The sequence below is a fragment of the Monodon monoceros genome, unplaced genomic scaffold, assembly GCF_005190385.1.
Source record: "Monodon monoceros isolate NGI ecotype Baffin Bay Population unplaced genomic scaffold, NGI_Narwhal_1 Super_Scaffold_13, whole genome shotgun sequence".
NCBI lineage: Eukaryota > Metazoa > Chordata > Mammalia > Artiodactyla > Monodontidae > Monodon > Monodon monoceros.
Window position 1 is genome coordinate 65,827,990 of NW_021703769.1, and position 13,835 is coordinate 65,841,824.

The 13,835-nt window shown below is 39.7% G+C and overlaps 1 protein-coding gene across 1 annotated transcript in view; it reads right to left on the reverse strand.

Moving 5' to 3' along the window:
* USP31 (ubiquitin specific peptidase 31) overlaps positions 1-13,835 on the reverse strand; it is a 68,853-nt gene that overhangs the window by 33,313 nt on the left and 21,705 nt on the right. The window contains exon 2 of the mRNA XM_029221686.1: positions 1,858-1,995. Within this exon, the coding sequence (XP_029077519.1) occupies positions 1,858-1,995 (138 nt within the window). The remainder of the gene's footprint in view (positions 1-1,857; positions 1,996-13,835) is intronic.

A 13,835-nucleotide genomic window follows, 5' to 3' on the forward strand; every position in this document is an offset into this window, starting at 1 on the left:
CCTAAAAATGTCACAGATGTCCTTGACCTCCTTTACAAGATCTGCATCAGATCCAGATGTTTCAGGGAAAGACATCTGCTAAAGGGACCAGAACACAGATGCCAGGGTGTGGGTCACATGGACTCATCGCCTCACAGGCTCTCCCAGACACAGTGCTTATTCGTCTCTCCACCCCATCCAGGCAGTCGGGCAGTCCTTCCCCAGAGCGCTCCAATCCCCCTCCAACTCTCAAAGGGCCCCCTCCAACCTCTTCCAGGAAATAACCCCAACTATTCAGAAGTACCAATTCCTCCCCTGCCTAAAGCGAATTTTTTGTCTGGCACCTATTACCTCTGCTGCTTATTTGGGCCTAATCATTCTACTTCACATTTTACTTAACCTTTTCATGTCCCTCCCCCTTACAGTTACTGAGCATCAGCTACCACGTGCAGAGAGCAATGCAAAGGGCATTAAGATACAAAGATAATTAGACACAGTGCCTGACCTTGAGTACGTCTCAATCTGGTGGGAAAGTCAGCCACAAGCATATAGTCATATGAGAGTACAGAATGCTCAGGCACAAAGGACCTTGAATCAGAATACTTCAACAACTTACCAAAACTAGAAATTTAAAACTTGAGGTATATACAATGTTCATTGCAGCACTATTTACAATCGCCAGGACATGGAAGCAACCTAAATGTCCATCGACAGATGAATGGATACAGAAGATGTGGCACATATACACAATGGAATATTACTCAGCCATAAAAAGGAACAAGATTGAGTTATTTGTAGTGAGGTGGATGGACCTAGAGTCTGTCTTACAGAGTGAAGTAAATCAGAAAGAGAAAAACAAATACCGTATGCTAACACATATATATGGAATCTAAAAAAGTGGTACTGATGAACCTAGTGGCAGGGTAGGAATAAAGATGCAGACATAGAGAACGGATTTGAGGACACGGGGGGGAAGGGGAAGCTGGGACGAAGTGAGAGAGTAGCACTGACATATGTACACTACCAACTGTAAAATAGATAGCTAGTGGGAAGCAGCCGCATAGCACAGGGAGATCAGCTCGGTGCTCTGTGATGACCTAGAGAGGTGGGATGGGGAGGGTGGGAGGGAGGCTCAAGAAGGAGGGGATATGGGGATATATGTATACGTATGGCTGATTCACTTTGTTGTACAGCAGAAACTAACACAACACTGTAAAGCAATTATACTCCAATAAAGATATAAAAAATAATATAATAAAATAAAATAAAATTTGAGGTACAGAAAAGAATTATCAAAAATTTTTGAAGCTGTGAGAGAACACTTTATTTGCATTATATAAATCATTTTACCCATCATACTAAGATTACATAAATAAAAATTGAGAATGAATCACTGTTTCTCAGGAAGTATATTCTAAGGGTTCAGTTCCTACACTCAAATCGAATCCTAACAGCAGAGACATCAATACATTTCCTTTTTGATTGTGTATTCACATTCCAATGATCTACAGACTATGTCTCATTGGAATAGAAAGCAAATTTCTGCTTTAAAAACAGTTTAGCGAGATGGAACCCCTTAATGTCAGTCTAAAGGTAGTCATTCATGCAAATGTGTCCCCTCTCATGAGAGTGTAAGCTCCTATCCGACACTGCCAGCACAGTGGTAAACAGAGGAAACAGTCTCTAAGTATCCATGAATTTTATACTCACCCAGAGCTTAGTCAATTTTACTATATTAACTAACTGCAAACTGCAACAACTCCTCAGAGGAGGTTTGGAAGAAGAATCTATGCTCACTCCTCACTAGGTTCACCGGTTCACCGGTGGCCTGGGCTGCAGCCACTCTGCTCCCTGACTGCCCTGAGGGCGCGCCCTTACCTTCAGAGGAGGCTGGCCACTCTGCTTCACAGCAAGATTGAGGTCTTCATGAACTCGGTCCAAAAGCCACAGCAGAAACTCCTGGGCGTCATGCTGGGAATTTCCCCGATATTGCAGTGCATTCTTTGACACAATACTCTACACAGGTAAATAAATCAGCATGAATAGTTGTGAGTTCCTGGCTTTAAACATAAACTATTCATAATCCCAAAGAGGAACGCAAGATCTCAAGGGTGTTAGAGAGTACTTCCTGGAAAGACAGCAAATATGAAAACAGATGCTCAATGTAAAAACCTCACCCATGTACCAAAAACTTTTAAATGCACCTACCCAACAATCCTACTTTTAGGAATATATGTAAAGGAAACCATCAACACAGCATGCCAAGACTTCTAAGATATTCATTCACTAATAGCAAAAAACTGGTAATAACTTGAACATCTTAAAAATGAGAAATGTTATAAATATCAAATCATTATGTTGTTAACCTGAAACTAATGTTATATGTCAATTATACCTCAATTTTTTAAAAAGTAAAAGAAAAAAATGAGAATTGGTTAAATAAGTATCACAGTATTCGATTATAAACCAAAGTATAAAATAACCAAGTCTACGTAAGGTAAATGACTGAGTGAATAAATAAGTGGGAAGAGATAAATCTTCCTTAAAGAAGAATTCTGAATAATTTATGTCAATAATCCCCCCTCCAGGAGTTGGATCTTAACCCCCCAACCCCGCCCCACAACTTTGAATATAGACTGTGACAGTGACTTGCTTCCAAACTAGAGTATGCAAAGAGGGGTGGCCATGAATGGCTGTAGGTGAACTGGTTAATTAAAATTAAGATTATGGGCTCTGGAGCATATAGCCTGAATTCAAATCTCTCTGTCCTACCACTATTTGTGAGGCCTGGCCTACTCTGCTCCAAAGTAAAAAGGATAATAATGGTTTAGTGTGATGGTCAAGTGAGAATGCATATAAAACATTTCACATGTAAATGATATATAATAAGCACTCAAATTTTAGCTATGAATATTGGATTTGGAAGTAGGGAGAAAGGAGGGGAGACAACTGCACAAAGAGAGAGCAGTTAGGAGACAAATGAAACAATCAGGCAAGAAACAACAAGGGTCTAAACTAAGTCCGTGAGGGCAAATTTGAGAGAGATTTCAAAACTGGGGCAGTAGAATCAATAGGATTTGTGACCTGATGAATGTGGAAAGTGAGGATGGAGGCATTAATGTCATTCAGGTGTCTTATCTGGATGATGGGCCACTGGTGGTTCCCTTCATCAAGACAAAATAAAAAAGGAAGAAGTCTGGAAAAGAGGATGATGAGTTCCCGTTAGAATCCACTATATCTGAAGTTCTGTGGAACCTCCAAATGGAAGTACCTGGCAAACAACTAAAAAAAAAAACAGATCTGGCACTCAGTAGAAGAGTCTGCGCTCAGGACAAAGGTTTGGGGGTCAACAGATGGGTGGCACTTGAAATCACGAGTATGGCTAAGACTGCCCAGACAAGATCATGAGAGATCAAGCCAGAGGACAGAATCCAGAGGACTTCTATATTTAGGGGGCCCTAAAAGAAGACTAAGAACAGGCCGTCAAAGATGTGGCAAGAAAATCAAGAGAATGGAGTCCCAAGAGTCAAGAGAAGAGAGCTACAAAGGAGAGAGTGATCAATTGTATAAAAGTTGAAGAATGACAAAGTAAGCCAAAGAACTAATAACTGTCCATTGTATTTTCCAATTAATGATAACAGAGATGAAAAGAAGGGGTACATTTTTAATTATGAAGAAGAACCATCACAACATGATGATCAATTAGATGTGAACAACAAAAAGATGATCTACAAAATTCGAAGTTAAGGAGGAAAAAATCAAAGCAACGCAAATGAGAATATACGAGTGTCACTGGCAAAACTCACTAACTGAACGAAGTGAACAAGGGAGAGAAAGGACCCTGGTAACAAACAAGATTTCAAGTGACTTGAAGGATACCACTTGGGTGCCACCTCAGAAACAGGTACACAAAAGGCGGAGTGAGTGTGGGGAAAAGTCTTCACTACACTACAAAACTTACCCCAGAGGTCAGACGCCACCCACATCACCAAATCTAATTTCTTCTTTCTCAGTCTTCACCTTTTTCATTCTCCCTGTAGCATTTTATATACTTGACATATTACTCCATCTTGAAAAGGTTTGGCTTGCGGCCATGATTATGTTCTCATTTAGGAGAACCAAAACTAAAGCCACTGGCATGAAGAGCAGAAGAAAGTGAGCTACAGAAGACAGAGACCTCCTAGCAAAGAAAAATGAATCAGTAAAAAAAAAAAACATCATCAGCACTAGCAGGTAAACCTGTGGCTGATTCAGGATGGAAGAGAAAGAGATGACTGGTGACACTATATTGAGTGATATAAAGAAGAAATCGGGGATGACACCAAGGTTTTTAGTTTCGGACTTCGGTGCATAACGAAATCGGGAACTGAGGAAGAGACTGGGGACTGCAGAGCTTTGAACATGTTGAGTTTGAGGTACCTATAGGATCTCAAGTGAGGTTAGGTCTGGTGCTCAGGAAAGAGATCTGAGCTGGACAGTTAAATCAGAGCACATACACCTATCACATGCGCATAGAGGAAATAGGGAACATTTAATGAGAAAAGGAGGCAGCTGGGGCAGAATCTTATAGAAGGGACAAGTCACAGAAAAGAAGCCCAAGAAGAAGATAAGAGGTAGCAGCCAGAAGAGAGTGGCATCACACAAGCTGACGGAGAAGAAACCTCCAAGGAGATGGAAACGACGTAAACCACCACAGAAAAGTCAAGTAAGACAAGCACAGAGACGGTCCTTTGGAATTGCAAATTAAGAGATTGATTGCCTGTGCAATTTCAGTGACACTGATCAGAGAGGCTAAAGGAGAAGAAAAGGTACTGACACTGAATGGTTACAAGAAGATCACTCTTCATATACAAGAAGCTTGGTTATAAAAGGCAGGAAGAAAGATGCCGTAACTTTCTGGAGGGGGCACCTACAGGACAGAGGGACTTAGTGCTGAGGGAAGAAGCTAACAGAAAGGAGATACTTGAAGAAAGAGGATTCTTCAGTAAGGGGAGAAGGAAGGACTCAGAAAAGAGGTAGAGGAACTATCTTAAACAGGAGGTAAGAGAGAAGAGAAGGAGGTAAGGATAGTTATGGATTCAGAGAAGTTATACACAGGAAGGCAGGGAAACTTTGTTTGTTTTGTGGAGGAAGCAGAGGCCAATTGCCAAGAGGAAGTTTTAGGTACAGCAAGGGTAAAGACAAATCTCATGGCATATAGTTGGGGCACACAAAATGCTAGAAGCATAACAAGCTTCTGTTCAGGACCCTCTCCCTTATTTACTCCCAACAGGGAGGGAGAGGTAGTTCTCAGTATATGTATCCTAAGAAACAAATTAGCTGAAATCAAGTGCTTCTTTTTGTGTCAAAGCAGATATTTTATGCACGGTGGCCACCAAATTCAGGGTGGAGACAACATTCAGTTCTTTATCAGGATTGCATTAAATCTGATTCATGCCTCCTGCCACTATCACTTCAACTCATCCAGCATTTATCCTCCAATCACTCTGTAAAAGGTGCTGTGCTGAAGCTGCTCAACAAGATTTTTGTTGGGCACGACTAAACAAGCAACAGGACTTCCACAATCCTCTGTAACTACGGCCAAAACTGCTCTGGGTCAACCCCGCCCTAAATCACTATATCTCAAACTAAATGAAATTTTAAAGGAAACCTCACTGAACATACACAACACAAAGGCTCCTTTTTCCCTTCACAATGGTGACTTCTTCCCACTCCAGAGACCCAAGGGACTATTTATTTTACTTCTTCCTCAGAGAAACCATAACACAGAATAACCTAGTAACCATCCTTTAGCATGTGTTACAGAAGGAAGAAACATAGTAGGAGTCAAGAAACCTGGGCTCGGTCTTCCCTGGTGGCGCAGTGGTTGGGAGTCTGCCTGCCGATGCAGGGGACGCGGGTTCGTGCCCCAGTCCGGGAAGATCCCACATGCCGCAGAGCGGCTGGGCCCGTGAGCCATGGCCGCTGGGCCTGCGCTCCACAACGGGAGAGGCCACAACAGTGAGAGGCCCGCGTACCGAAAAAAAAAAAAAAAAAGAAACCTGGGCTCAAGCATGGCTCTGCCACACACGGATGGTTATCTTAGGTAACTCACCAAACCTGATTCCTGGTCATACAATGAAGCAGTTGAGCTGGACCACCACAGAGACCCTGGCATCCCATATCTTCACCCAAGCTCTGCCCCTAGAGTCCCAGCAAGTGATTTGGTTTTTCTTTTGGGCCATATCTGACACTGCTTTGGTTTGTCTTTTATGATTTTTTCTTCCTAATAAATCTTGGTTTATTTAATGTCCTAAAATTAATACTTCCGTAGTTTTGCAGTTTTTTAAAAAGTTGATTATCACTAGAATATGTCATCTGTAAATATAAGCATTGCTACAATCTGAGAAGCCATTTAAAATTAAATTTGACACTTCTATGAAAAATAGAGAAGAGCCTTCTTAAAATTAACCTTACACATCTGTGTCTATTTTATAGAATTTGGGTATGATTCTGGTTTGTAAAAACATTAAACTGTTGCTTTAAATCCTTTACATCCTATTACAAATAAATGTAACCATCATTCTGATTTTCCATTCAGGATGATCCCTAACATCTAGTTACTATAAAGTAAAAGTCAAACACATTTGTAGGGCCTTCAAGCCTCATAAAATTTCTTTTTACCCTTCAAATAAAACCTTAAGGACTAGAACTACAGAGAACTTTTTTTTTCCCTTAAAGGGGAAAAAAAATGAGTTGAAAGCATGGTCCAGAAAAGGAAAAGAATGAAGTCTATCCAACTGGAGCTATAAAACTAGACATGAGGTTCTTTCTTTCCACAGAGCCCTAGTACAGAAGCAGCAGAATCCTGGGCTCCAGCAAAAAGACAGTAATTGGTTCAAGACATCCTTTACCTGACTCCAAGAAGATGACAAAGTAATGGCTATTGGTGATTGCCTCCCATGGGGAATGGACATGGCAGTATCGGTCTGACATGACTGATCAGGAGTTGGCTTACTCTTTTGGGGAGAAGGTGGCTTGCCAAAACTCATCAAACCAAATCATCACTCACTTTCCTTGACTCTATGCCAGAAGGAACGTAGAATTTATTTTCAGTGATTCTGGGAAAGAACAGAAGAACTTGGGAGGACAATATATTTACATCTTAAGAGAAAGATGAAGTGTAAAAAAAAAAAAAAACAGCTGGGTTCATAGATGGTATCTAAAAGTGAAACTTGGTTTCTGGACTGTGCTGGAAAGAACAGAATGATAAGCACTTGTCTTGAGAAAAGCTTCATCTCTTGTATTTGACTTTCTGGACACCTAAGTTGATGAAGAATAATTAACTAAAAACATCGTGGATGAAATTGGTACAAATGGATGAACACCGTAAAACCAGATATGACCCATAAAGCACAGTGATAAAGTGTCCATACAACAGAATTCCATGCCAGGGTACAGAACACAGCCACACTCAACGGGGCTCTCTGTGACCTTCATTCAGCCTTTCCTCCTTTTATTGTCACCTCTGGTGGGGAGGTCTGTTCACATAATAGTACATATGAGGCAGAGAGGCCCTCAGTACTAGCCAGCCGTGGCAACTATGGGCCCTTGAAAGAGACCGTAAGGCCTCCAGACTTTCACACACTTTCCCTATGCCTGGAATGCCCTCCACTCCCATCTCCCAAATGCACTGCCCCCTCCTCCTTCCTCAGCAAGATGGAGCTGGGACCCTGGTGGGAGAGGAGAAAGACAGAAAAGGAAGGAAGCAATGGGAAAGGAGTTTCCTTCCAGGATGGAAAGACAACTCGGGAAGAATAGTAGAGAACACCACACACAACCTGTTCATGTGTTCATGTCTGGCCACAGGGAAAAGTGAGTTATTCTGATACAGAGCTCCTTGATCCTTCCAGACAGAGAACTGAACAAAAATGACCTCAAGTACAGGTGTCCCTTATATCCAAGTTCTCAAGATCCAAACTCGGGAACTAAAACAGATTTGGACAACAACGGATATTTGCAGTTATAAGATTAGTTTTCAGTATTAAACAAACTCATATATACCACAAAGCCTTGGTGGCAGGGACTTACCACTGAAATAAAATATAGGAAAGGGTATATTCTTTTATAAAAGAAAAAACTGTAAAAAAAAGGATTGAAAAATGGCTACTGCATTTCAAGAAATTATAGCTGAGGGTGGAAGTATGGTCAAGAGCATTAGAGCCAGGATAAAAGGAAGAAATATAAAAAGAAATATACAAGTGGTTCAGTCAGATGAACAATGAGCAAAGATTTCTCAACAGATCATAAAGCTGTATCGGCAGAAAATATAGCAGCAAGAGAAGACCTTTAAGTATTTAAACAGTGGTTGGAAGTTTCTGCTAGAAATGCAACAGAAACAGAAAGACTGGATTCTGAATACCTTGGTTTAAGTCTACCCTTTACTTAAGGTGTAGTCTTTCTGAGCTTCCGCTATCTTTTCTGCAAAATGGGATTGATAATACTTCTCTAAATTTATCACTGTGAGGCTTTAATGAGATCATAAAAGCATTTTAAACTCTAAACACCTGCCATTATGTAAGTTTCAAAAGTCAAGTAAAAAGCAAGGAATCACCCTATTGTATAGTGTAATCCTGGAAAACACCAAAGAAAAAGAGAAGAAAGTATCTAAAGCATTGGCTCTTGACCCTTGGCTGCACATTAGAATCACCTGGGGAAAAATTTTTTTTTTTTTTTAAATAAAAACCATGCACGGCAGCAGCCCAGAGATGCTGATTTAATTAGGTCTATGGTGGGACCTGATCATCACTAGTTTTTTGTCAAATGTGATTTTCTTTTTTCACAGTTCTATTTCTAATGTGAAGCTGCGACTGAGAAAGAGCATGCTACACCGGAAAAACTCTGAAGTTTCAGTTCCAAAAGCATTAAAACTTATGGGAGCCTCTTTTGTCGTAACTGTATTATATCAGTTATTACAAATCACCAGAATATATAATCTTATATCTGTCTCCACCACTAGACAGTGATCAGGAATGTCTTACTCAATATTATTTCTCCCAAGCTTAGTGAATAAAATACTTGACACAAAGGATAACAATAAGTTAATATTTGAGTGCCTGTAATGTATCAGGCTTTATACTAATTGTTTATAGGTGTTATTTCCTATAAAATGAATCCCCAGAAATTCCCTAGGCTGTTAAGTATTAACATCACTATTTACAGATAAAAAACCTTGGGCTCAGTAAAGTGAAGTAACTTGTCCATAGTTACCTCTATTCTTCAACCTCATCTGATTAAAACGGCCTTAAAATATTTTTGCCCATAGTCATTTTGTTCAATAAATGATTTTTCCCTTCGAGAACTCAGGATCATGTAGGGCTTGAGGTTCTTCATTCTGAACGCCATTCTCAATGCAGACACAAAACATGTGTTGGAGACTGAACTACAGCTGCACCAAGCCTGAGGCTTCTGGGAGTTTATTTGCTTTTAAATAAATTCTTGTTAATCAGTTTTGTTATAATTTGCATTTTTTCCTATGACTGAAACATGGCCCAGAAAGAAAAATGCAGTTTATCTAATTGAAATGTTATTATTCAAGAAATAAGGAGGAATTCGGACTATGTCAGAAAATCAAGGTGCAGCATGTGAAGAACTATAACCTGCCTGAGTGTCCCAGGATGCTAGAGAAAGGAAACCAGAGAGTCGACCACCCTCCCTCGGAGAGCTGCATCTGTCTCTCACTAACAAATGTAAAGGGGAGTGTTCACCTTACAATGGTCAAGCTGTCCTGCTGGTGGAGATGATTCTGATGCCGTCCGTCCCTCCCAGAGCACTCTAACAGGCCAAGCCTAGCCAACTCCAAAGTCAGCTTGGGTCACCAAAATGTGTTTATGTATACAATCAAGTAACTCAAGAGTGTCTTCTTTTTAGTCTTCTTGACATTTTCCTACACAATCTAAGATTCTTCCCAACTATAGTAAAATAATGCTTTTTAAAAGCTTTTTTTTTTTTTAAAAAACGGGGAATTTTGGCTAAATACCAACACAATCAAAAAAGCAAACACCCAGCCCTGATGTGACTAAAAGGTCATCATACAGGAAGCGTAATAATCTTCAGCAGTTAAAACTCAAAACAGAAAGACTGGAGAAGCCACATCTAAATGACTCAGAAATTACTATATGTTCCTACCATGGGACATTACAAACGTTTGAGAGTTTTAGAAAATTCAAAGAAATAAATACATAATAAAATTAAGTGGAAAGAAGATAACAAAACTACGTATGAACTTGATTTCAAACTTTTAAAAAACATTTTAAAAGACCTTTTTGTTTTTTATCCTTGTAAATATACACCAAAATATTAACAGTCATTATCTTAAAGTGGCATATTTTTGGTGAGTTTTCTTTTTCTTCTTTACACATTTCAGTATTTTCCACGTTTTCTAAAATGAATTTGTTGATAATGATAACCAAGTGGTACGTAAGGGTGATCTTATGATAGCATACCCTAGTATTTCTGACCAAGGAACCCAAATCTTATGCAAAGAAAACAGGGCTGACAAAAAAAAACAAATAAAAACAGACCTTATTTCTAGCTGAAGTTTTGGCCCCAAATCCCTGAGAGTCAGGATGCACTATGCTAAGAATTTTTTTCTCTGCTAGACAGACGTAGGGAGCCTTAAATCAAAGTTTTCTGCCTATATTAATCCTAAACCCAAAGCCCAAATCAATCTTTGGATCTTACCAACTGGGGGAAAAAGCAGCCAGCATCAAAGAAAAATTAGGGAAAGAGAAAAAAGAAGAATTTATGCCTATAGCCACCCATTAGGGGCCTTTTTAAAAGGCCTCCCTGGCTTGCCCGGTGGGAGGTGAAAGCTTAACCCTAGTAAGAGAAAAAAAGAACAGCAGCATCAGCTTCTTGATCAAGTGGAGGGAAGAAGAGGGGGAACGTGGGCTTGGCTTATGAACTCAGCACATGGCTCTGCTCACCAGCACAGGGGCCAATGATGTTCTTGGCTGAGTGTCACTCCTCTTTGGGGTGGAAGTAAAGGGACCTACACGTCATCAGAGGTGAAATAGGGTGGGAAAGACAAGGAGTGGGGTAGGCATGAAGCCTTGAACTACTCCAAGGCCAAACGTGCATTTACTTCTTCCATAATCAGTGTGTTTACGTTCACTGGCAAAGTATACATCCTCTTGATTTTGAATATATTGGAATTTGATGATAAACAGATCTAAAATGTTTTTGACCAAATAGACAATTTTATAAAGGGATTCAAAGTATTCTGGAAATAATCTTGCTTTGAATCAATATTCTGTTATTGCATTTTGATAACTAAAGCATCAATTAGTAGTAATCAAGAGATGTTATTCATATGCAGATAGAGATACAGCAAGTTTCTCTATAAATTATGCATTCATATTGCCATAAACCCAGAGCACTCCAAATAAATTTTAACTGGCTAAAGAAGCATTCAAGTCATGGGCCTGCTCATGGGCCTCACTCTTCTCCATACCCAGCACTGTGCATGTCTGATAGTTAAGCCAAGCGGACTAGTAAACTGCACACAGGTGTAGTCTCCAAATCAGTCCTGGCCTCCACCAGTTCTTTCAACCCTCACCACAAGAATCAGGTAGCAGGGACTTCCCCGGTGTCACAGTGGTTAGGAATCCGCCTATCAACACAGGGGACATGGGTTTGAGCCTTAGCCTAAGAAAATCCCACATGCCACAGAGCAACTAAGCCCATGTGCCACAACTACTGAGCCTGCACTCTAGAGCCTGCAAGCCACAACTACTGAGCCCGCGTGCCACAACTACTGAAGCCTGCGCGCCTAGAGCCTGTGCTCCACAAGAGAAGCCACCACTATGAGAAGCCTGCACACCACAACAAAGAGAGTAGCCCCCATTCATCGCAACTAGAGAAAGCCCATGCCCAGCAACGAAGACCCAATGCAGCCCAAAAAAATTAATTAATTTTTTTTAATTGAAACAAAAGAGAATCAGGTAGCAGACAACTAGCAAGCCTCCAGCTTAGCCTGGCTCCAGGCTTTTCCTAGCAAAGTGCAACTTAGAACCTTCCAAGTCTAGACCTGGTCTCACTGCCCCAATCTCGGCCAATGTTAGTTGGTACAGGTCTTGTTCATCTGCCTGTAGAATGTGAAAGCTAACTGGAAGGGTGTGTGTGAAAACACAGAGAGCAAACAAGAGAAATCTGTGAAATCAAAACAGAGTAATTCTCTAAATTATCAAAATGTTACTCTCATATAGATATCCTCCCACTTTAAAGAACAGATGAAGCTGTCCTACCTCACTATCAACAAAAAAATGCAAATAAAACAATAAAATGCTCTTTTCCATTTATCAGCTTAAGGGTTTCTTTTTTGCAACAGTGGGGTATGACGGACATTCTTACACTGCTAATGGCACAACCCTTCTGTAAAATAAACTAACAATATGATTTAAGAACCTTCAAAATAGATAAACAATGACCAAGGAATTTCACTTCTAAATATCCAAAAGATATAGTCAAAATGAAAGATTTATGTAAAAAATATGTTCACTGCAACCAGAAACCATCCAAAAAAAGGTTTACAGTACCTTCATACAGTGATCTAAAGAGTTTTTGTGAAAAAAAATGACTAATACAATATGAAAAGACAATCACATAATGCAAAACTGTATACACAGTTTGATCCCAATTATGTTAAAGCATACACAAAAAGGAAAAAATACATTTTCAATTTTCCTCATTCAACTTTTACATATTCTCCAAGTTTTCTACAATATTTTAGATATTACTCTTATCCAAATAGATGTTACTCATAATGAATTTTGACAAAAGAAACCAGACACAAAAGATTCCTTACTGCAAATAAAAACCACAATGAGATACCACTCCACACCCACTAAGATGGCTATAACAGAAGACAGACAATAACAACTGCTGACAAGGATGTAGAGAAACTGGAACCCTAACACACAGCTGGTGGAAAAGGAAAACGGTGCAGCCGCTGTGGAAAACTGTTGGACAGTTGCTCAAAAAGTTAAACATGGAGTCACCATATGACCCTGCAATTTTACTCCTAGGTATACACCCAAGAGAAATAAAAACATATTTCCACACAAAAATTTGTAGATGAATGTTTACAGCAGCATTACTCATAACAGCCAAAAAGCAGAGACAATCCAAATGTCAATCAACAAATGAATGGATAAACAAAATATGGTATATTCATATAATGGAATATTTTTCAGCCATAAAGGGGAATGATACATGGTATGACATGATGAACCTTGAAAAACATCATGCTAAGTGAAAGAAGCCAAATGCAAAAGGCCATGTGTTGTATGATTCCATTTATATGAAATGTTCAGAATAGGAAAATCTACAGAAACAGGAAGTAAATTAATGGACATCTGGCACTGGGAGGTTGGGGGCAATGAACAATGACTGCTAATGGATATGGGGCTTCTTGGGGGATAATAAAAATGTCTAAAATTGTGATGATGGAGGCACAATTCTGTGAATATACTAAAAACCACTGAATTACACACTTTAAATGTGTGAAGTATATGGTATGTAAATTGTATCCCAATAAAGCTCTCTTTAAAAAGAACATATACTTTTACTTCATTCATAATAAAACTCAAAACCAAACAAAACGAATCAATGGTGTTAGAAGCCAGGCAAGTGGTTACATTCGGGTAGAAGGGAGAGGGTAGGGTTTGGGAGGGGGCAAAAGAGGAAGCTTCTGAAGTGCTAATGACAGCCCATTTCTTGATCTGGGTGATATAATATCACATTAGGATTTAGTATTCATTGAGCTGTACACTAATGATGTTATGCATTTTTCTGTATGTAGGCCATACTTTATT